At 42.6% G+C, this 24,780-nt stretch overlaps 1 protein-coding gene across 1 annotated transcript in view; it reads left to right on the forward strand.

The window, feature by feature from the left end:
* LOC109892213 (corticotropin-releasing factor receptor 1-like) overlaps window positions 1–24,780 on the forward strand; it is a 153,062-nt gene that overhangs the window by 30,177 nt on the left and 98,105 nt on the right. The window contains exons 2-3 of the mRNA XM_020484648.2: window positions 5,330–5,417; window positions 17,256–17,309. Of these exons, the coding sequence (XP_020340237.1) occupies window positions 5,330–5,417; window positions 17,256–17,309 (142 nt within the window). The remainder of the gene's footprint in view (window positions 1–5,329; window positions 5,418–17,255; window positions 17,310–24,780) is intronic.

Consider the following 24,780-nt stretch of genomic DNA (forward strand, 5'->3'; position numbering starts at 1 on the left):
ACAGGGCAGGACAGGACGGGACAGGGCAGGACAGGACAGGGCAGGACAGGACAGGGCAGGACGGGACAGGACAGGGCAGGATAGAACGGGACAGGGCAGGACAGGACGGGACAGGGCAGGACAGGGCAGGACGGGACAGGACAGGGCAGGATAGGACTGGACAGGACAGGACGGGACAGGACAGGACGGGACAGGACGGGACAGGACGGGACAGGACAGGGCAGGACAGGGCAGGACGGGACAGGACAGGGCAGGATAGGACGGGACAGGGCAGGACAGGACGGGACAGGGCAGGGCAGGACGGGACAGGGCAGGACAGGACGGGACAGGGCAGGACAGGACGGGACAGGGCAGGACAGGACGGGACAGGGCAGGACAGGACGGGACAGGGCAGGACAGGACGGGACAGGGCAGGACAGGACGGGACAGGGCAGGACAGGACGGGACAGGGCAGGACAGGACGGGACAGGGCAGGACAGGACGGGACAGGGCAGGACAGGACGGGACAGGGCACACCCTGTGATTGTGGCTAATAGAACACTCCAATAAAACTTTTCTAAATGAGGATGTGCAACTACTGTAACTTAGTCAGGGTCAGTTCAAACCCAAGTTTGCCTTACGGTTGATCAAGGAGCAAAATTGATACACTCGGTAAAACAGTCCTTCACGAGGGAGACAAATACAAGCAATGGTATCTCATGCAGACTTTCCAAAGCCTGTGAGAAAGCTATCCCTGCAAGCACATTTGGTTCCTTGGAAGTTGTGGGAACGGAGCCATACAGTATGTTTCCTGACCGGTTAAAACTTAACGTTTTTTAAATGTTCTGAGAACAGAAGTGAACAAAATCAAATAAAATGTTATTTGTCATGTGCGCTGAATACAACAGGTGTAGACCTTACAGAGAAATGCTTACTTAAGGCTCTAACCAACAGTGCAATAGGTATTAGTTTAACAAAAGATAAGTATAGAAATACAAAAATAACAGTTAAAAAAAACAGTGAAACAAAATTACATTTAGCCTGTTCTGGGAACGTTTCTTTTTAGGTTGCAGGGAGATTCTAAAAATGTTTTACTCTGGTTCCTCTGAAGTTTTTATGGGAGGTTTTAGGAAATGATAGGTTATTTGGACATTTTGGATTTGTGACTAGGCATCAGTGAGATTCAAAACTATAATATTGTATTCTCTATACCTGTACATGGAATTAGTCCACTGCGCCACCAGGATGGAGCTAGCAAGCCATGTTTTTTTACGCATAAAAAGCTCTTCGTTTTAGTCTATTGAAACAGACCCCATTTAAAAGGAAGCAAGCACTCATTAAGACCAATACATCTGAACACACTTATCAAGATAAAGGATAGAGAGAGTTTTGTTGATGCTAAGAACGGAATGTACTTTTTTTTTTTTAAACAACATTCTTTAAGCGTTCTCTTGTCCTTTTTATGTTGTTGTTTTCTTAACGTTCTCGGAGCAATTTGAAAACTTTACTTTCCATAGAACCATGAGGAAACCTGAAGGAAACATTCTAGCAACAACAACAAAAGCACAGGTTTATATCATTCCTTTCTGTTCCTTTTTTAACTTGAGAAATCCACAGTTTTTTACATTTAGCCCATTAAATGACTTTGCCAGTCAGTGCGGACAGAGCAGGCAAGCTAGTTGTTTACATGAGTGTAGCCTATGGGCAAGATGTGTCTGAAATTTTGTGGGTGAGAAGGTTGAGAAGGAGGCTTGAAGCACTGGACATCTTGTTATGACATGGATTCTCTGAATTAGAACCAGAGAATTATACCTAGGAGGAGCGGCTTCCATAGAGGAATGTTGAATGTCCTTTGAGCTAGCTAACAAGCTTGTGTGTGCAGAGTGGCACCAGAATTAAAAACAAGTCTTGTCTTTTTGTAGTTCATGAATCCAACGTGAAACGTGATAACTAGTTTAAAATATATTTCCTGAATCATGCTTATAACGTCAGTACAGTAGCCTGTACTTCGGAGGGGGAGGGGCAGGTAGCCTGAACACACACAAACACCGGCAAAGATTTTCAGCTTGGAGGAAGACACTGGAATACATATCTGGGTGACAGAGTGAGGGCTTTGCATAGGCGCTTTGTTGCGTTTTTATGTGGTACTAGAAAAATGCCTGAAAAAATGCCTGGAATGTTCCTATGCTTTTAAAATAACAGTTCTATTCCAGAACAGTATGGATCACATTCGTTCCCGTTCCCGTTTCCATTTCCGTTTCTGTTCCTTGGATCACTTTCTGTTCCTTGGATCACTTTCTGTTCCTTGGATCACTTTCTGTTCCGGCTTTCAGTTCTGTTCCCTGCACCTATTCTAACCCCTTGTTCGTGCTCGCATGCGTGCATGACATGTGCCTTGAGATCTACTTGCTAGAGGTGCAGTTTGTGAGTGACATAAGTTTCTTTGCTCCTTGTGGATTGGGATTCATTAGCTCAGACATGATTTCTAATTATGGTTTGAGAGTGATTCACAGATCTGTTTCTGATTTAGCAAAAATCCCCCATGGGACAGGTTCTTTTCTCAGGCTTTTGATATTAAGAGTGGAGACTTCCCATTTAACTCCACCCAAATTGAGATGTGCAGATTTTATTATTACTTTTTAATCAGAAGCCAGCTGATAAGTATTTCACATTTAAACTGCCAACTTCACTTTAAAAGTATACATTTTTAAACACACACACACACTCAAACAAACTCACTCCTACCCACTTTGCTTAGGAGAAGGATTAAGTTGTATAGAATACTACATGGGCATAATGAGTCAATGACCCCTGGATATGTCTCCATGCCAACCTGCCCATGACCCCTGGATATATTTCCATGCCAACCTCCCCATGACCCCTAGATATACAGTATCTCCTTGCCAACCCAGATTTACCTCTTTCTCTCTAGGGACTAGGAATACATAGGTACTACAATGACTTGGGATTTAGGGACAACAAAGACTACAAAGTCCCCACCATTCTGTCACCCTTCATTTTCTTTGTTTTTACCAACCATGTACTTATTCAAATGGATTATAAAGTTGGAATTAATTAGCACAGAAGTGTTATGCTTGGTAAGATATTCCTCATGTGTGAAAGATACCTGCTGTGCATCAGCTTCACACCACATGGCAGTGTCTGAATTAGTTGAGTGAATGAAATGAATTAATGTTGTACTCTATTGGCCAGCTGCAGTGATGATATGTGGTCATTATGCGGCATTAGAGTGCATTACTGTAGAACCACGGCTAAGATGTTGCCAAACATGGTAATTATGTGAATGTCAGTCAAGAAGTACTTTAATGAACGTGTGATTGCATTATCAAGGCTGACACCGTTTTTGTAAAGATTGATTGATCAAATATTCTGCCAGCTTATTACTATGGAAGAATGCATTCAGTGGAACTACATTTCCACATCTTGCTCATCCTGTTTTTAAGCTGAAGGTTATGCCAGAACATGCTACTGACACAGAGCACCATTTTGTTGTGATAATGAATCACCGTTAAGAGACAGAGCATATAAGTAGAGCTCCCTGAGAGGATAAGTAATGTTTCAAGTGCAGCTCCTTGTGACACACTCTGAATTCGGAATTCTCTTTTCATCAACAAGGACACAAGCAAAGCAAACAAGCAAGCAGATGAGGTTACATAAAACCCCATTAATGTTCTCAAGCAGTCAAGGCTATTTTGAGTGTACTGGCTCTACGGCAGACCAGGCCCCTGTGTGTGTTTTTTATTTTATATTCTTGCTTCCTCTCTTCATGGATTATTGCATTCCAATTTCAACATATTACGAAATCAATTTAGTGTCATTTGTAGGAAACCTCAGAGGAGGGATGGGGGTAGGAGGAGGGGAGCAGGGTCTTAGATCAGCAGGCCACCGCCTCTTCTCCTCGTTCCCTGTCTGGGTGTGTGGGCATTGAAATACCTTTTTCCTCGACGAAGGGCCTCAGCGCCTATGGCGCTGGAGGCTCTTCACGTGAGACCGACCACGGAAAGAATGGGCGTTTTGAGTTGATGAAATACGGCCTGCATGGGTGGATAACATGTATTTTCCCCAACACTTTTATTCCGCCAACAATTTGGCTCGCAGGTGATTTTATTTGCCCCCACCACCAACTTAAAAATAAATAACTACAATTTAATTGTTGGACAGCAAATCAGCTCTAAGTGATTTTAATTTTGGAAATCTGTTCCGATGAATTCCCACTCATAGTAGAGATACCGGTGTAACTTCCAAAATAAAGGAATCACCAATATAAAGTGTCTTAAAAGAACTTTGGGCCACCACAAACCAGAACAGCTTCAATGCACCTTGGCAAGTGTCTGGAACTCTAGTAAAGGGACACGTCGCCATTCTTACCATGGGACATTTCAGCATTTTTTTGTCAACTACTATATACGTTTGGGCATCTTGCATACAATTTGCAGTCTATAAATTATGTGTAATCTAGTTGATGATTCCTGGCCTATAGGGATATTTATGTATCTACTGCATATGTTTCTCTAGGTCTGTACATTTTGATTGAATCTTTATTTAACTATGCAAATTCTAATTTACAATGACAGCCTACTCCGGCCAAATCCTAACGACACTGAGCCAATTGTGCGCCGCCCTATGGGATTCCCAATCACAGCCGATTGTGATAGAACCTGGAATCGAACCAGGGTCTGTAGTGACGCCTCTAGCACTGAGATGCAGTGCCGTAGACCACTGCACCACTCGTGAGGGCCAGGGTACTCAGAAGGGAAAGGGTGCATGTGAATATATTCTTTACAGCCTACATGACAAGCTAGTGCAATATGCATGCATAATTGACATGAATGTTTGTACTTCAGGTTCAATGGAAAGTCCTGAACGTTTTAACTCTGCAGGTTGTTCGTTATACTGTACATCACGGAACCCTATAGTGAAGTAATGTATATAAATAACATGAACAATTCATGCCACAAATGTAAAATATGTGCATAAAACCAACATGTAAAATGAATGCAGTATTTTACGATGCTGAGACTAGGAGTATGTCTGATAGTCAATGAATGTGATACATTAGCATCATTTTTTTATTCAGTGAACAGCATAGAAATGCTCTATTGGGAACTTGGTGATATTTTCTGCCTTTTTGTGTGGGAGGTAGGCTGACTAATGCTGGACACTAGACATAGTGTCTGCCTATGTTTCCCTCGTCTCAAGTCGACAGTGAAGTTCACATCAGTACTAAACTTATGTCATCTGTCTTTTAGATAAATGTGTTTTACCCCAGTTCCAGAAACAGACTGACTAGACTTGTTTTCTCTTTATTTATTTCTCTTTTCCTTTTCAGGTGTTGACCATCTGGGCAGTGGTGATCTCCGGGACAACGGCTGACCTGACCTGTGATACACTGCTCCTGCTGTCCACCAATCTCACTGGTGAGGCCCTCCTTCAGTCGTCTAAGGACAGTTTTCTATGTGGGCGGGGAATATGGTGTCGGAACATTTTTAATGGTCTATCATGTTAAATCGGAAGTTGAATCATTCTGAGTTTCCCCTTCACTGACTAGGCACTGGTGGAATACTGTACATAGGCAACAACAGTCATATTGGTCAGTCCACAGCATCAGTGGCCAACAGCAAGGCAACTGAGCAAGAATGTGTTCCCAGTAGAAGTCCATGTGCACTTTGTCGTCCCAATCACCTATAATAACACAAAGCTTTCAAAACATTTTTTTTATTTTTATGTAGGGCTGAAAGCAATAATTTTGCATGTGTTTTTCTGCTGCTCATTAAGAAAAATTAGATTTGGGTCTTGGAGGTATGGTCCGGTGTGGGTGTGTTACGTTCACTATATCATACCCTGGCAGTTATTGTTGTTTGTCCCTAATTGAGTCATGGTAGCAACCATTTTCCTTCAAAATAGTCTGAATGAATTAAGATAAATCAAGAAGTCTGTCATTAACATCAACGTTTTTGCCGAGGAGGTCTTGGTCGTTCAATTTGACATCTAGCTAAGGTGTCTGGTGCAGTATTTCTCAAGTACATTTTTTTTGCATGGAAACTAGAGGTGCACTGCAGTATCGAGTCAGCTGCTACTACGCTCACTACTGATGTCCTGCAGCTCATTGAGACTACCTATTACCCGAGTACAGTATGTGTCTGTCTGGCAGTCTTTCATGGGGAATCATGTTACAAAGTAGATTGCGGTGGGACACAAGATGCTCGCAAATGTGTTCTGAATTGTTTTATATTGAATATTGTCATTTGTAGGAAACCTCAGAGGAGGGATGGGGGTAGGAGAAGGGGAGCAGGGTCTCCATTTGTAATTTTGCCCAAAACAGTGGCAGACTCGAGTGATTACTATCAAACACATCAGCAAGTTGCAACTCAATAAGGTTAGGGGCCAAGTGTTCTTTCAACATAACATTGGCGACAGGTTGTCTCATGTAAACAAGTCAGAGTGTCTAGTATGAGAAACAGACGCCTCATAAGTCCTCAACTGGACTCTTCATTAAATAGTACCCACAAAACACCAGTCTCAACGTCAACAGTGAAGAGGTGACTCCGGGATGCTGGCCTTCCGAGGCAGAGTTCCTCTGTCCAGTATTTGTTCTTTTGCACATTTGAATCTTTTATTTTTATTGGCCAGTCTGAGATATGGCTTTTTCTTTGAAACTCTCCCTAGAAGGCCAGCATCCCGGAGTCGCCTCTTCACTGTTGATGTTGAGACGGGTGTTTTGCTTGACTACATGACAATGGTGTGAGCAGGAGATTTCCGTAGGCTGTGGGATCTTATTGCATGAGCAGTTTATCAAAACTGTCTAATCGTCTGCGATGGTGATGGGACTTAGAGTTGCACCTTAGTTACCCTCAGTATCGATCTAGGAGTAGTCTGTGATGATTGCAGTCTCTTTTTCCATAAGGATTAGCCTTCCCACCCCCACACCTCGCACCCATCACCCTCCACTTTCACTTCAAAGGCCAATCAGCAGTTGCTCTGTGCTGTATGTGTGAACACAATGTGTTTGAGGACATGATTTGGTGGAGCTCAGATCCGATAAGATCTTTGAAGATGGATTGTCTCTGAGTTATCAGAGACTGCATGTGGAATAGATATGATGTTATAGAGCACACTTCATAGACCCGTCTTTATAGCTTCTTATGAGGGTTTGACTGACAAGATGCAAGGCTCATTTGGCCTGTAATGCAACGATAGTTTGACCTGTAGCACAAACCTTCAGACAGGTGTACAGTCGTGGCCAAAGTTTTGAGAATGACACAAATTTTAATTTTCACAAAGTCTGCTGCTTCAGTGTCTTTAGATATTTTTGTCAGATGTTACTATGGAATATTGAAGTATAATTACAAGCATTTCACAAGTGTCAAAGGCTTTTATTGACAATTACATGAAGTTGATGCAAAGAGTAAATATTTGCAGTGTTGACCCTTCTTTTTCAAGACCTCTGCAATCCGCCCTGGCATGCTGTCAATGAACTTCTGGGCCACATTCTGACTGATGGTTGTCCATTCTTGCATAATCAATGCTTGGACTTAGTCAGAATTTGTGGGTTATTGGTTGTCCAACCGCCTCTTGAGGATTGACCACAAGTTCTCAATGGGACTAAGGTCTGGGGAGTTTCCTGGCCATGGACCCAAAATATCTATGTTTTGTTCCCCGAGCCACTTAGTTATCACCTTTGCCTTATGGCAAGGTGCTCCAACACGCTGGAAAAGGCATTGTTTGTCACCAAACTGTTCCTGGATGGTTGGGAGAAGTTGCTCTCGGAGGATGTGTTGGTACCGTTCTTTATTCATGACTGTATTCTTAGGCATAAATGTGAGCACACTCCCTTGGCTGAGAAGCAACCCCACACATGAATGGTCTCAGGATGCTTTACTGTTGGCATGAGACAGGACTGATGGTAGCGCTCACCTTGTCTTCTCCGGACAAGCTTTTTTCCGGATGCCCCAAACAATCGGAAAGGGGATTCATCAGAGAAAATGACTTTACCCCAGTCGTCAGCAGTCCAATTCCTCTTCCTTTTGCAGAATATCAGTCTGTCCCTGATGTTTTTTTCTGGAGAGAAGTGGCTTCTTTGCTGCCCTTCTTGACACCAGGCCATCCTCCAAAAGTCTTCGCCTCACTGTATATGCAGATGCACTCACACCTGCCTGCTGCCATCCCTGAGCATGCTCTGTACTGGTGGTGCCCAGATCCTGCAGCTGAATCAACTTTAGGAGACAGTCCTTGCGCTTGCTGGACTTTCTTGGGCGCCCTGAAGCCTTCTTCACAACAACTGAACCACTCTCCTTGAAGTTCTTGATGATCCGATAAATGGTTGATTTAGGGGCAATCTTACTGGCAGCAATATCCTTGCCTGTGAATCCCTTTTTGAGCTAAGCAATGATGGCGGCACGTGTTTCCTTGCAGGTAACCATGGATGACAGAGGAAAAACAATGATTCCAAGCACCACCCTCCTTTTGAAGCTTCCAGTCTGTTATTCAAACTCAATCAGAATGACAGAGTGATCTCCAGCCTTGTCCTCGTCAACACTTACACATGTGTTAACGAGAGAATCCCTGACATGATGTCAGCTGGTCATTTTGTGGAAGGGCTGAAATGCAGTGGAAATGTTTTTGGGGGATTCAGTTCATTTGCATGGCAAAGAGGGACTTTGCAATTAATTGTAATTTATCTGATCACTCTTCATAACATTCTGGAGTATATGCAAATTGCCATCATACAAACTGAGGTAACAGACTTTGTGAAAATGAATATTTGTGTCATTCTCAAAACTTTTGACCACGACTATACAGTTGGCTACACAGAGGCCCATGAAAAGTGAAGAGCTTTAACGTCAGAGCATCGAGGATATCATGTCAAGCACATTATCTAGACATGTCAAAGATGAAATTATCCATAACTCCCACTCACCATGATAGTGTTTAAAATGGGATTTTTTGGGGTAATTTCTTTGTTTCCCTTTTACCCAGTCTGTTCAAAGATGGTTACTGAGAAAGGATGACATTACATTTTCACATGAAATTGTCAGCCACCACAGAGGATAGGTTATTTTGTGTCTCTTTCAGAGGAAAAGGTCAGAAATATGGTTGGATATAGAGTTTACACTAAATGTAACAGTTTCTTTCTTCAACTGTCATTCTCATGTCATGAGGTCACCACCTTCTCCTAGAGCATTCTTGGGAAATAAACAACGCAAAAGTTCTGAGATGACACGCAACGAACGGGAACATAGTCTTCCCTGCCCATCACACAATTTTTCAGAGCTATTTCTTCCTTGTCTTTTCAACTTCCACATGAAAGGTGAAAACACAACATAGGGATGGGCATGAATGACAAACTACAATGACAATATACTACTTCAAAAATACCCCAAAGACCAATGTATCAAAATCAAATAAAACATATTTCTGCAAAGTATTGTATTTAGTTAACATACATGTATTTTCTTTTTTAGAATGCAAAAATACATTTGCAAGTAGCCACCCGAAAAGCAACAGCATTCTCAGTAACATTACAGAAACGTCTTACTTACGATGACTGGATATGTTGTTGTTCATCTACCTAAGTTGTATGCACTGTTACTCTGGAGAAGAGTGTCTGCTAAATGACCAAAATGTAAAGGTATATATGAAAATTAACAGCTGCAAAGCACACTGGGAACAGTCATTGGCCTAGTTTAGTGGGGTTCTTGAACCATCGGGTTCTTGCTCACCTCCCCGACCAAGGCCTCTCCTCCTAATGCTTATTTTGGCCAGATGGCCAGCTCTAGGAAGAGTCTTGGGTGTTCCAAACTTCTTCCATTTGAGAATGATGGAGGCCACTGTCTTTTGGGGGGGATCTACAATTCTGCAGAAATGTTTTGTCACCTTCCCCAGATCTGTGCCTCGACACAATTCTGTCTCGGAGCTCTATGTGCAATTCCATTGACTTCATGGCTTGGTTTTTGCTCAGACATGCACTGTCTACTGTGGGACCTTGCATAGACAGATGTGTGCTTTTCCAAATCACGCAGGATGCACCTGAGCTCAATTTCAAGTCTCATAGCAAAGGTCTGAATACTTATACATTTGCAAACATTTCTAAAAATCTGTTTTCGCTTTGTCATTATGGGGTATTGTGTGTAGATTGATGATAGAAAAAGTAATTGAATCCATTTCAGAAAAAGTCTGTAATGTAACAAAATGTTGAAAAAGGAAAGGGGTCTGAATACTTTCCAAATGCACTGTTCATTTAGTAGAAACTCTCATCACACAGTAGTGCCATCAGACTTGTAGGGTGAAAGAGGACAAAAATGTGAACAGTGGTATAAAAAAATGGTATAGAGAAATATTAATAAAATAGTAATTACAGCTTTCGAAATATCTTGTTCGAAAATACATTGAGTGTAGTTCAGCCCAGTGTAATACAAATTGCAAAATACTCAGAAGAAATTAAAATACATATTTCACACAGTACATGTAACAGAAATACTGCCCATCTCTGACGAGACTAGAGCGTTGCAAATAAACTATGCAAATAGAGTGGGGTTCTGAAATTATTGACACCCTTGAAAAGATGAGCAGAAATGACTGTATAAAATAAATAATTCAAATACTAAGTTACATTGTATTTTATACTAATACAATTGCTCAGAGAAAGAGATTTGGTTTAACAAGTAATATATCTTTAAAAAAAAACTGTTTTCAAAACCTTTCAATACCTCAACTTGCGAAGATAACTGCACCGAGCTGTTGTATGAGTTGGAGAACACATTGGGAGGGAGCTTAGACCATTCCCCCCATACACAATCCTTGTCCATGCAAAAATCCTTCTAGATCCTTGGTATCCCTCGTCTGCGCTTTTCGACTTCCTTCTGAAATTCAAACTACCAGTTTTTATTGGGTTTGACATTCTGAGACTGAGATGGCCATTTCAAAATGTTGTTGCCAATTAACCACCTCTTTGTCGATTTTGATTCGTGCTTTTGGGGATATACAAAACGTGTATTACTTGTTAAGCAAAATCGTGTACAATTGTATTAGTATAAAATAATATAATTTAAAAAATGTTTTTGCATACAATACAGCTCAGTATTTGCCTAGTTAAATAAAGGTTTAAAAAAACGCTGATGAAGCTGCAGTATTGATGTTGTCTCCCTTGAATAAGCCTGCTAATTGGATGGAAGCCATTTTCAACTAATGCAATTGTCACGCCCTGACCTTAGATATCTCTGTTTTTCTATATATTTTGGTTAGGTCAGGGTGTGACTAGGGTGGCTACTCTAGTTTTTGTATGTCTAGGGTTTTGTATGTCTAGGAGTTTTTGTATGTCTGTGTTGGCCTGATATGGTTCCCAATCAGAGACAGCTGTTTATCGTTGTCTCTGATTGGGTATCATATTTAGGTTGCCATTTTCTTCATTCTGTGTTGTGGGATCTTGTCTATGTTTAGTTGCCTGTCAGCGCTAGTTGTATGGTGTCACGGTTCGTTTGGTTGTTTTGTTCAGTGGGTTTCAGTTTATTAAAATTATGTGGAACTCTACGCACGCTGCGCCTTGGTCTCATCATTAGGACAAACGTGACAGCAATAAGTTCCTTCTTCCTTTAAGGATCAAATTAGCTTGTGTGCAATTAACTATTTGTGGCAGTTGGACCAGCGAGCGATGGTTCAGTAACACCGCATGCAATCATGGGTACGCACAAGTGCTTTTGAAGGGATATCGAAGGATAAGATGCACATTAGCCACTACTTGGTTGCAATTAACCAGCTTAGTAAAAGAAAGAATAATGTATATCCTTTTTTATCCATAGCCTTTATGAGCCCCCTTTTGACCTACAAAGGGAAGATACTGTGGCAAATTATTATGAGCAGAGAAAAGAGGGGAACGTGATAATAGTGGCTTATGATTAAGGTCATTGCAGTGCTGAGAAAGAACACTGAGGATGTCTAATAGACAAGCTATTAACGCAGAGAGAAATCATCGACTTTGTTTAACACAATCATCTCAGCCCACTTCAATAAACTGTTCTAAGAACTGCTGTTTAGAAGTCAGCGCAATCAAGGGCGATGGCTGGCTGGCGTCAATAGACGTTGACATATCAAACTTGTGGGGGGGGGGTTGTGCAGCAGTTGTTCTGTTTCCATGGTGACTATTCAACAGAACTTCAATGGGGATGTACAGTGTACGAGTGGCCCCCTCGTATTATTACTTGCTGCTGTGTAAACTTAATATGTCCAGTAAGTTATGAACACCTCCCCATAATTGTATACCAGGTTGTTTATTCTATAGGCTTTGTCATTTCATTCACAAAATTCAGAGCATGTTTTCCTATGGATTTGATGTTCCTTCCCACCAGACATCCTGCTATCTGCAGTAGAGGATGTTTACTCCCTTCCACATATCAAGATAGTAATCTGTCTCTCTCTCTCTCATCTCTCCCTCTCTCTCCTTTTCTGTCTCATTCTCTCTCTCTCATCTGTCTCTCCCTCTCTCTCTCTCTCTCTGGCTCCATCCATCTCTGATATCTGTGCCTGTTAAACAGAGGGAAGCTTTGGGAAAGTATGCGGATCAAACAGTGATCAACATCTCATCTCAGATTTCATGAATCAATGTCTGTCTCCCCTTAATGGGCCTCTGAAGGCCATGATTTATCAGTGCTATTACACCAACAAGTTGTTGTTGAATTGGTTGTAGTATTGAACGTCTCCCTTAACAACTTTCTGAAATGACTACCGTAAGTAATTCCTACATTCTAACCTATTTGTATTTATCACGGATTTGCCTGGGTAGATCTCTTATCTACATAGCTTATACTGTACTCATCACACAGTCACTAATAGCTTTCAGTGTGTGGGGGAGAGAGAGAGCGGCACTGCCTATCCTGCCTATCCATCAATCTTCACAGTAAGCCAATTATTGAGAACAAAAAGCTTGATTTTACTTGAAATGGTGTGAAAAGATGATTGCAACTGTTTTAGGCTCTGTTTCTTAAATCTGCAGTTTGCATGAGTCATAGTTTATTAATTGAGCAATAAACTTGTCAAGTTGCATTACGCCAGTCAGCGGTGAAATGAATCACTGGAACGTGTGTGTGGGATGACTCACTCACATGAATGAATGCAAGGAATAATTATTGGTGCGTGAGCACAGTATTTAGGTGAGTGGTAGGGCTGGATCTGTTTTTTTATAACCTGGAGAGTTGACTGAGAACACATTCACAACAACAACCTGGGGAAGAGTTACAAGCTGGGGATAATTGGGTGGCCATGATGGTATGAGGGACAGAATATAGCCAGAACACTGGGTTTAACACCCCTACTCTTACAATAATTAATGACCACAGAGAGTCAGGACACCTGTTCAATGTCCCATCTGAAAGACAGCACCCTACACAGGGCAATGTCCCCAATTACTGTCCTGAGGTAGTGGGGATATTTACTTTTAGACCAGAGGAAAGAGTGCCTCCTACTTGCCCTCCAACACCACTTCTAGCAGCATCTGGTCCCCATCATTTGACCAACCCTGCTTAGCTTCAGAGGCAAGCCAGCAGATGGATGCAGGATAGCATGCTGTTGACAATTGTTATGGTAGCTGGTTTAGAGGAAACAGTACCACCAGTGCACTGAAGAGTGGCACCTTTCTCAAGTAGTTGTGTGATATTTGAGTTCTTGATAGAATTTGAGACCAGTGTGAACGGTATACTCTGAGAGCTACAATAGGGTGACTAGCTGGAGGACAACTCTGCCTCTGACCCCTCTTCAGTTGCGTTCAGTCAGCCGCACTGATCCCGTCTGGTAGAATAGAGGGCATTGACCTCTGCTCCTGTACAGAAGACCATCATGAGGTCTTGGGAGATGGGTGATCTATTAGAGTGCCCATTGAATACATACAGTACTGTGAAATTATTGTTTACTGAGATGGAAAAGCAAATTAAATACTGTGTATCTCTATGGGTTTTTCAAGGTATCAGAGAGATCACAGGGATCTGTTTGTACTGTATTGGCTTTGAGCCTGTATAGGTTGCAGGGCATGTTATCTCATTGGCCTGGTCCTTTGACATATCATCTACCCATGCAGGGGCTCACTGAACCTGAAAGCTCCCTGAACCAAGGGTATAGGATCACTAGAGGCCTGCAGTCTCTCTGGAATGATTGCTTGAGTCCCAAATGGCACCCTATGTAGTGCACTAGTTTTGACCAGGGCCGATAGGGTTCTGGTCAAAAGTAGTGCACTGTGTAGGGAATAGGTTGCAGCCTCTCTAATTATAACTATTTATAATGGATGGACTGTCACAAGCCATGTCCAGAGCCTGTTCCCTGTAAGGGGAGGATGTTATGGTAATGTTTGTGGAGCGTGGACACAGTCATCACGCGTGAGTACGTCCCTGGGGAATTCCTCTATTATAGAAACATTCTGAAGATGGATTGTAGGACTTGTGTTATCAATGTAGTACCACACGTTCTGTGTGTGCTGTCTGTGTGACCTACCCTCCAACTAGCAGACCGCATGTCCTCACAGTGTGTGGACATGCGGTCCATTGGTTAGAGGGTTAGTGGGTGTGTGCGCATGTGTGCATGCATGCTAAGTGCTTGGATGTGTGTCTGTGTGTGTCTTTCTCTGCACATAACACAACCGTTTATGTTGAAATCATGTTCTTGGGCCAACTTGTTTTATGTCAGTGGATGGCAGCCACAGTGGCAGATAGGGGGAACGGACTGAAGGCCGAAGAGACAGGCCTTCAGGAGCTGTGAAAATGCATTGTAAATATCAACCATCATATCAACATTACACGGCCTAGTAGCAAGGCCAAGTCTCACATACTGAGCATGAACATGGACTCCTACCAAAATGGGATATGAATCCACCAAAGATACAGGATGAATCATGGAAACAGTTAGCAGTGTTTTGAGGATGAAATGGGTTGTGTGTTTGAGCCACTACAGTGTGCTGTGTGACCTCTATATTCCGGCTCAGGACAAAAGATTAAATGAAAGGACGGCCTGTCCATTCATGTGAGACTGCCTCTGACTTCATCACCTTATTAAAAAACAGCCCAAACTGCCTGTACTTTATGAATGTTTTAATATATATTGATGTTTTATTGACATAGATAGTATCCAACTGTCCTTTGATCTAAGTTCAATGAGTGGAAAAGAGACGGTTGTCGGACATGGAACTATGTTTGGAAGGAACTATTTGACAGTCATGAGTGCTAGGTTTCCTTCATGATGAGATGCGATGCGGCCCTGGCTCAAACAAAACATGCTCCATGGGTGCCATGTACCCTGCACTTTTGGAATAATGCAACTGTACATCAAAGCATACGCCGGAGAGAAAAAGGGAATATTTCCATGTAAACACAGCAAAAAAAGAAACGTCAACTGCGTTTATTTTAAACAAACTTACTAACATGTGTAAATATTTTTATGAACATAACAAGATTCAACAACTGAGACAGAAACTGAACAAGTTCCACAGACATGTGACTAACAGAAATTGAATAATGTGTCCCTGAACAAAGGGGGGGTCAAAGTCAAAAGTAACAGTCAGTATCTGGTGTGGCCACCAGCTGCATTAAGTACTGCAGTGCATCTCCTCCTTGTGGACTGCACCAGATTTACCAGTTCTTGCTGTGAGATGTTACCCTACTCTTCCACCAAGGCACCTGCAAGTTCCCGGACATTTCTGGGGGAATGGCCCTAGCCCTCACCCTCTGATCCAACAGGTCCCAGACGTACTCAATGGGATTGAGATCCAGGCTCTTAGCTGGCCATGGCAGAACACTGACATTCCTGTCTTGCAGGAAATCACGCACAGAATGAGCAGCATGGCTGGTGGCATTGTCATGCTGGAGGGTCATGTCAGGATGAGCCTGCAGGAAGGTTACCACATGAGGGAGGAGGATGTCTTCCTTGTAACGCACAGCATTGATATTGCCTGCATGACAACAAGCTCAGTCCGATGATGCTGTGACACACCGCCCCAGACCCATGATGGACCCTCCACCTCCAAATCTATCCCGCTCCAGAGTATAGGCCTTGGTTTAATGATCATTCCTTCAACGATAAACGCAAATCCGACTATCACCCCTGATGAGATAAAACCACAACTCATCAGTGAAGAGCACTTTTGCCAGTCCTGTCTGGTCCAGCGATGGTGGGTTTGTGCCCGTAGGTGACGTTGTTGCCGGGGATGTCTGGTGATGCTGCCGGGGATGTCTACAAGCTCTCAGTCCAGCCTCTCTCAGCCTATTGCGGAAAGTCTGAGCACTGATGGAGGGATTGTGCATTCCTGGTGTAACTCGGGCAGTTGTTGTTGCCATCCTGTACCTGTCCCGCAGGTGTGATGTTCAGATGTACCGGTCCTGTGCAGGTGTTGTTACACGTGGTCTCCCACTGCGAGGACGATCAGCTGTCCATCCTGTCTCCCTGTAGCGCTGTTTTAGGCGTCTCACAGCACGGACATTGCAATTTATTGCCCTGGCCACATCTGCAGTCCTCATGCCTCCCTGCAGCGTGCTTAAGGCACGTTCATGCAGATGAGCAGGTACCCTGGGCATTTTTGTTTTGGTGTTTTGCAGAGTCAGTAGAAAGGCCTCTTTAGGGTCCTAAGTTTTCATAACTGTGAACTTAATTGCCTACCATCTGTAAGCTGTTAGTGTCTTAACGACTGTTCCACAGGTGCATGTTCATTAATTGTTTATGGTTAATTGAACAAGCATGGGAAACAGTGTTTAAACCCCTTACAATTAAGATCTGTGAAGTTATTTGGATTTTTCCGAATGTAACTTTGAAAGATAGGGTCCTGAAAAAGGGACGTTTCTTTTTTTTGCTGAGTTTATATATTATAAGGGGAGAGTGGTGGGTGAGCGATAGGGGGAATGGGGCGTAGGGAATGGTTAGTTACAGTGGCAAGCATCATGTTTACAGATATTAATCAAAGACGATTCTTCTTTTGTCTCTTGTATTCCACCTTGTCAGATTGTTGAAATAATTTCTCTGGTGTTGCGTCTTGCATGCCTAATTGTCTATGTTGACTGGTAGCACATTTTAAAAGTAATGGAGGGCAGAATACAAAGAAGATAATTACAAGACTTTTATGACATTTTGAGTCTCTTTTTTTCCTTTGTTGTCACCATTGTTCCAACACGTATCCATCTTCATGTCAAACCTGAATAGGACTATACATGGTTTTATTCACGTGTTTTATTCATGTGTTTCCTGTATATTTTAGTGGTGTATTGATATATGATTTTCCTCTTGTGTTTCAGCACGTACGTTGGCACTGTGGAATCTGACCCTCACGCCCAGCAATGTCACTGCCGGTGAGTACAGTAGAAATGTTAATGTGGTCCCAAAGTGTAAGTGTGTTTTGCCTGGTATCAGTTTATGTGTCACTTTTTGATGCTTTGCCAAATACACTGCTCAAAAAAATAAAGGGAACACTTAAACGACACAATGTAACTCCATATCAATCACACTTCTGTGAAACCAAACTGTCCACTTAGGAAGCAACACTGATTGACAATACATTTCACATGCTGTTGTGCAAATGGAATAGACAACAGGTGGAAATTATAGGCAATTAACAAGACACCCCCAATAAAGGAGTGGTTCTGCAGGTGGTGACCAGAGACCACTTATCAGTTCCTATGCTTCCTGGCTGATGTTTTGGTCACTTTTGAATGCTGGCGGTGCTTTCATTCTAGTGGTAGCATGAGACGGAGTCTACAACCCACACAAGTGGCTCAGGTAGTGCAGCTCATCCAGGATGGCACATCAATGCGAGCTGTGGCAAGAAGGTTTGCTGTGTCTGTCAGCGTAGTGTCCAGAGCATGGAGGCACTACCAGGAGACAGGCCAGTACATCAGGAGACGTGGAGGAGGCCGTAGGAGGGCAACAACCCAGCAGCAGGACCGCTACCTCCGCCTTTGTGCAAGGAGGAGCAGGAGGAGCACTGTCAGAGCCCTGCAAAATGACCTCCAGCAGGCCACACATGTGCATGTGTCTACTCAAACGGTCAGAAACAGACTCCATGAGGGTGGTATGAGGGCCCGACGTCCACAGGTGGGGGTTGTGATTACAACCCAACACCGTGCAGGATGTTTGGCATTTGCCAGAGAACACCAAGATTGGCAAATTCGCCACTGGCGCCCTGTGCTCTTCACAGATGAAAGCAGGTTCACACTGAGCACATGTGACAGACGTGACAGAGTCTGGAGACACCGTGGAGAACGTTCTGCTGCCTGCAACATCCTCCAGCATGACCGGTTTGGCGGTGGGTCAGTCATGGTGTGGGGTGGCATTTCTTTGGGGGGCCGCACAGCCCTCCATGTGCTCGCCAGAGGTAGCCTGACTGCCATTAGGTACCGAGATGAGATCCTCAGACCCCTTGTGAGACCATATGCTGGTGCGGTTGGCCCTGGGTTCCTCCTAATGCAAGACAATGCTAGACCTCATGTGGCTATAGTGTGTCAGCAGTTCCTTCAAGAGGAAGTCATTGATGCTATGGACTGGCCAGCCCGTTCCCCAGACCTGAATCCAATTGAGCACATCTGGGAGTTGGGAGCATCCGAGTTGGCGGATGCTTTAGTCCAGGTCTGGAAGGAGATCCCTCAGGAGATCAGGCACATGGAGGCCACACACACTACTGAGCCTCATTTTGACTTGTTTTAAGGACATTAATAAAGTAAAGATTAAAAAAAAAGATACATTTGACCCCCCTCCATGAAATGTCGGGGAGGATTTTCTCTAAGCCAATCACTAGGGCTTTTCTTTGGCAGCCCATGATGCATTGCTGCCTGTAGTTGTAAAAGTTGTGCAGGACAAATTAGAGTCCCCTTTGTTTGATTAATAAGTAACACATTTTTCTACCAAAGCCTAGAGTAATGTCATCACCCGTATGAAGGCTGCCTGCTTGCCTCCTCCAATCTGACGTGCTCTAATTAGTTTTAAACTGCCTGCAGCTGCACAACTTTGCGTTTTATCTCCATTTTAGTTTATCAGAATCGTGTTTGGGGTTGTGCTGGGTTTTCAAATCCCTCCAGCGTCTCTACCTCGTTCATTTACATAGTGAGGCTTGGATGTCTTCACTGAAGTTTTAAATCTTTTCTCCCCTTACGACTCATCGAATCACTCATATATGTAGTCCAACAACGCTAAATGTACCCAGACAGACAACTCCTATTTTGCTTATGTGTTCTCTTCTCTTACTCCATTTAACCATCCATAACCCTTTACAGAAAACCACATAATTTCATGTTAAATCATGGTTTTGTAACACTTTAAATGTGATGATATGTGGATTTTCCCATGTGATCATATATCCTTCCACATGTGAAACCATGTAGTTAATTTATTTTAAATTAAGTTTCACATTTGACACATTTTCACATTTGAAAATCGAATTTGTACTTTCATGTGAACAACTTTCATGTGAAAACTGAATTCTCACATGTAAAATAGAATTTTCAAATGTTAAAATCAAATTTGCAGTTCCACATGTGAAAATCTAACTCTCACATGTTCAATTGCATTTCCCCAATGAAAAACGTTCACGTGAAAATCGAATTTGGAGTTTTCCATATTAAAAGCATTTATTGTCACATTTATTTCACGAGGTCATGTTTTCACGTGTAGTTTTGTGTTATCACATGTTGTCACGTTATGACAATATCTTCACAGAAGATCACGTGATCATATGTGAAACACATGTGATTATGTGAAATGTTTTCCGTAAGGTTACTGACATCTACCTAGCCCAGATATGGCTTGCCTCAATTACTATTTCAACATGGTGTTATAGCTCAACAGAGCCTATCCACCTGAGCAATCTGCCTACCTCTTCATCACAGTCTGCTGCTCTCTACGTTTCTCTCTTTCATTCCCTCTCTCTCATTCAGTTGGTGTCGCTCTCTCAACCTCGCTCCCTCTACCATTCCCCCTCATTCACTCATTCTCTCCCTCTCTCCTCCCACTCTCCCAGCTCACCTGACTAACAGACACAGCCGCCTCGCTGGTAGTGCAGCAGCTGTCACTAAAGGTTACCTGCCCAGCTGTATCCCTAGTATGGTGGTTGCTGTTGTTGCTGTTTTGTTGTTGGTATGGTCATCATGGAAGGCCGCAGTGAGGTGTTAATCCCATTATCCCCAGGTTCAGGTTTGCCGCTACCTGTAAGCATGTTTTCCACTAGCGTGTTATTGCTAGCACGTTAACACAGATGTTGTTGCTAGTACCTTAGTGACCCACGGTGGATTACGGGTCCATAGCAGGCCACACAGATTGTGACTCATCTTTGCTTATTTTATCATGCTTTCATCTTTATGCACATATATTGCTATCATCTGTTGTGCTCAGGCATTGTAGTAATGAACAAACATGACAGGGGAAAACTGCAACCTAACCCTAACTGTAAATCACTCTGATAAGACTGTATGCTAAAATGGTTATTGCTGAGATAATCTATATACAACGAAAGCTAACCTAGTCGCCTCCCACTATTTATCCAATGTTCCCGGGTTAACACGTAATGTCTGTCATAATAGAATGTCAGTTTGTCATAGAGAAACTGCCTGCGTCACTGCCTTGTTGGCCACATACCCCATACACAAAATAGTGTCTAGCAAGATGGAGATCACAAAGGTTATTTTTAATGTGTGCATTTCACAAGTAGCTAGTTTGCATCAACCACCATCATTTAAACAACTGCAAAGGTTTTGCTTGTACATTTTGGAATGAAATTGTAATGTTCTGGCATGTTTGCCTCATGATTTGTTGGGAGATTTGTCTGTCTGAAGGGGAAACACCCCGGAAACAATCATTTTCCACCTTATCGAACTACCAAAAGAGTCCGTCATGAATTGCAGACCCTAGTCACTGCTGTTGACAAGGGTCGGGTTTACAAGACTATTAATCTAATTATCTTTGGGGTTCTAGTAAAACCGCTTCTGTACTCAGTAGTGTGGATAATCAATAGGAGACCGGTCACGGCTTGTGACGTTTGTGGTAACTTCTGTGATGTGGTGTATCTAAAAGGTCACTAATGTTGCCTGCCGTGTCAAAACGATCAAGAGCTTTGACAGCTCCTTTAATAGATCTTCTACACACACACACACACACACACACTCGTCCACTTCCTTCCCAATTACAAGGTAAAAATGCCATCCACCCAATGCAAAGCAGATTAACACAAGGCATTAACACAATCTGTTAGCATAGGTCTGCCACACAAAGATGTGAAGAAACGGAGAGCACCAAGGCTTTGGACAATTACACACTTTATAGAGTGAATGCAATGTCTACATCCCCAACTACTTCAAGCCCTGATGCAAATCAACTAGAAAGGCTCTGTTTCAGACGTGAATGAAAACGTACACTTTTCTCTGTCTACACAGGTCCAGTTTCACCTCAATGCACTATAATCTCTTTAGCAGACATTTCAATTCCATTCAGCTGGGGTTACACATAGAGTTCTGTAGGAGATGTAACTGATTGCTTTTTCAAGTCATGTTTAACATCTTTTCAATATCTATTTGATTTGATTTATTAGGATCCTCATTAGCCGACGCCAATGGTGACAGCTTGTCTTACTGGGGTCCGACACATAACAAAAAAACACTTTACAGACACAAGACTTTACAATTTACATACAGTACCAGTCAAAGGTTTGGACACACCTACTCATTCCAGGGTTTCCTTTATTTTAACTATTTTCTACATTGTAGAATAATAGTGAAGACATCAAAACGATAAAATAACAGATATGGAATCATGTAGTAACCCAAAAAGTGTTAAACAAATCAAAATATGTTTTATATTTGAGATTCTTCAAAGTAGCCACCCTTTGCCTTGATGACAGCTTTGCACACTCTTTGCATTCTCTCAACCAGCTTCACCTGGAATGCTTTTTCAACAGTCTTGAAGGAGTTCCCACATATGCTGAGCACTTGTTGGCTGCTTTTCCTTCACTCTGCAGTCCAACTCATCCCAAACAATATCAATTGGGTTGAGGTCGGGTGATTGTGGAGAACAGGTCATCTGACGGAGCACTCTATCACTCTCTTTCTTGGTCAAATAGCCCTTACACAGCTTGGAGGAGTGTTGGGTCATTGTCCCAATGAAAAACAAAAGATAGTCCCACCAAGCACAAACCAGATGGGATGGCGTATCGCTGCAGAATGCTGTGGTAGCCATGCTGGTTATGTGTTTCCTGAATTCTAAATAAATCAATGACAGTGTCAACAGCAAAGCACCCCCCCACACTATCACACATCCTCGTCCATGCTTCACGGTGGGAACCACACATGTGGAGATAATCCTTTCACCTTTTTGTGTCCCACAAAGACACAATGGTTGGAACCAAAAATCTAAAATTTGGGCTCATCTGACCAAAATCTAAAATTTGGACTCTTCAGACCAAAGGACAGATTTCCACCGGTCTAATGTCCATTGCTTGTGACTTTTGCCACGAGCATGTCTCTTCTTCTTATTGGTTTCCTTTCGTAGTGGTGACTTTTCATCAATTTGACCATAAAGGCCTGATTCACGCAGTCTCAGCTGAACGGTTGATGTTGAGATGTGTCTGTTACTTGAACTCTGTGAAGCATTTATTTGGGCTGCACTTTCTGAGGCTGGTAACTTATCCTCTTTAGCAGAGGTAACTCTGGTTCTTCCTTTCCTGTGGCAGTGCTCATGAGAACCAGTTTCACCACAACAATTGATGGTTTTTGTGACTGCAATGAAGTCCAAATGTTCAAAGTTCTTGAAATGTTCTGCATTGACTAACCTTCATGTCTTACTTATAGTAATGATGGACTCTCATTTCTCTTTGCTTATTTGAGCTCTTCTTGCCATAATATGGACTTGGTATTTTTCAAATACGGCTATCTTACGTATACCACCCTTATCTTGTCACAACACAACTGATTTGACCAAATGCATTAAGAAGGAAAGTACTTTTAACAAGGCATACCTGCTATTTTAAATATATTCCAGGTGACTACCTAATGAAGCTGGTTGAGAGAATGCCAAGAGTGTGCAAACCTGTCATCATTTATTTTAAGAATGTGAAATGTCAGAATAATAGTAGAGCGAATTATTTATTTCAGCTTTTATTTCTTTCATCACATTCCCAGTGGGTCAGAAGTTTACATACACTCAATTAGTATTTGGTAGCATTGCCTTTAAATTGTTGAATGTGCGTAAATCATTTCCGGTTGCCTTCCACAAGCTTACCACAATAAGTTGGGTGAATGTTGGCCCATTCCTCCTGACAGAGCTGGTGTAACTGAGTCAGGTTTGTAGGCCTCGTTGCTCGCACACGCTTTTTAAGTTCTGCCCACAAATTTTCTATAGGATTGAGGTCAGTTCTTTGTGATTGCCACTCCAATACCTTGACTTTGTTGTCCTTAAGCCATTTTGCCGCAACTTTGGAAGTATGCTTGGGGTCATTGTACATTTGGAAGACCCATTTGCGACCAAGAATTTAACTTCCTGAATGATGTCTTGAGATGTTACATCAATATATCCACATTATTTTCCTTTCTCATGAAGCCATCTATTTTGTGAAGTGCACCAGTCCCTCCTGCAGCAAATCACCCCCACAACATGATGCTGCAAGCCTTCCCCTTTTCCCTCCAAACTTAATGATGGTCATTATGGCCAAACAGTTCTATTTTTGTTTCATCAGACCAGAAGATATTTCTCCAAAAAGTATGATCGTTGTACCCTCTATTCTTTTATATTTTTACCAATGACCTGCCACTGGCATTAAACAAAGAATGTGAGTCCATGTATGCTGATGATTCAACCATATACTGTATGCATCAGCAACCACAGCTAATGAAGTCACTGAAATCCTTAACAAAGAGCTGCAGTCTGTTTTGGAATGGGTGGCCAGTAATAAACTGGCCCTGAACCTCTCTAAAACTAAGAGCATTATATTTGGTACAAAACTAGACCTCAGCTGGATCTGGTAATGACAGGTGTGGCACTTGGTGTTATCTTAGATTGTAAACTGTCATGGTCAAAACGATGGGGAGAGTTATGTTGATTATTCCCCAGTCATAGGGTTAAGTGCTGTAAAGAAAGACCTAGTTAAGCTGCAGCTGGCCCAGAATAGAGTGGTCCAGATCCAGAACAAGTTAAAGGAAATGTACAGTATTATACAGAGCCTTGAGTTCATGGAACTCCCTTCCATCGTATATAGCACTAGTGAACAGCAAACCTGGTTTCCAGAAACAAATAAAGCAACACCTCACGCCACAACGCCTCTCCCCCAAGTGACCTACTTGTTGTGTGTATGTGGGCGGGGCGGCAGGGTAGCCTAGTGGTTAGAGCGTTGTACTAGTAACCGGAAGGTTGTAAGTTCAAACCCCCGAGCTGACAAGGTACAAATCTGTCGTGCTACCCCTGAACAGGCAGTTAACCCACTGTTCCTAGGCCGTCATTGAAAATAAGAATTGGTTCTTAACTGACTTGCCTGGTTAAATAAAGGTGAAAAAAAAAAAATGTGCTGACATACATGTGTACAGATGAAGTCGGAAGTTTACATACACTTACGTTGGAGTCACTAAAACTCATTTTTCAACCACTCCACAAATTTCTTGTTAACAAACTATAGTTTTGGCTTAAGTCACATAATTTCTCAATTTGCAGTAAGTCAGATGTGCAGCCACGCCTCCTGAGTGGCACAGAGGTCTAAGTCACTGCATTTCAGTGCTAGAGGTGTCACTACAGACCCTGGTTCAATTCCAGGCTGTATCACAACCGACCGTGATTAGGAGTCCCATAGGGCAG

Source organism: Oncorhynchus kisutch, linkage group LG6, assembly GCF_002021735.2.
Source record: "Oncorhynchus kisutch isolate 150728-3 linkage group LG6, Okis_V2, whole genome shotgun sequence".
NCBI lineage: Eukaryota > Metazoa > Chordata > Actinopteri > Salmoniformes > Salmonidae > Oncorhynchus > Oncorhynchus kisutch.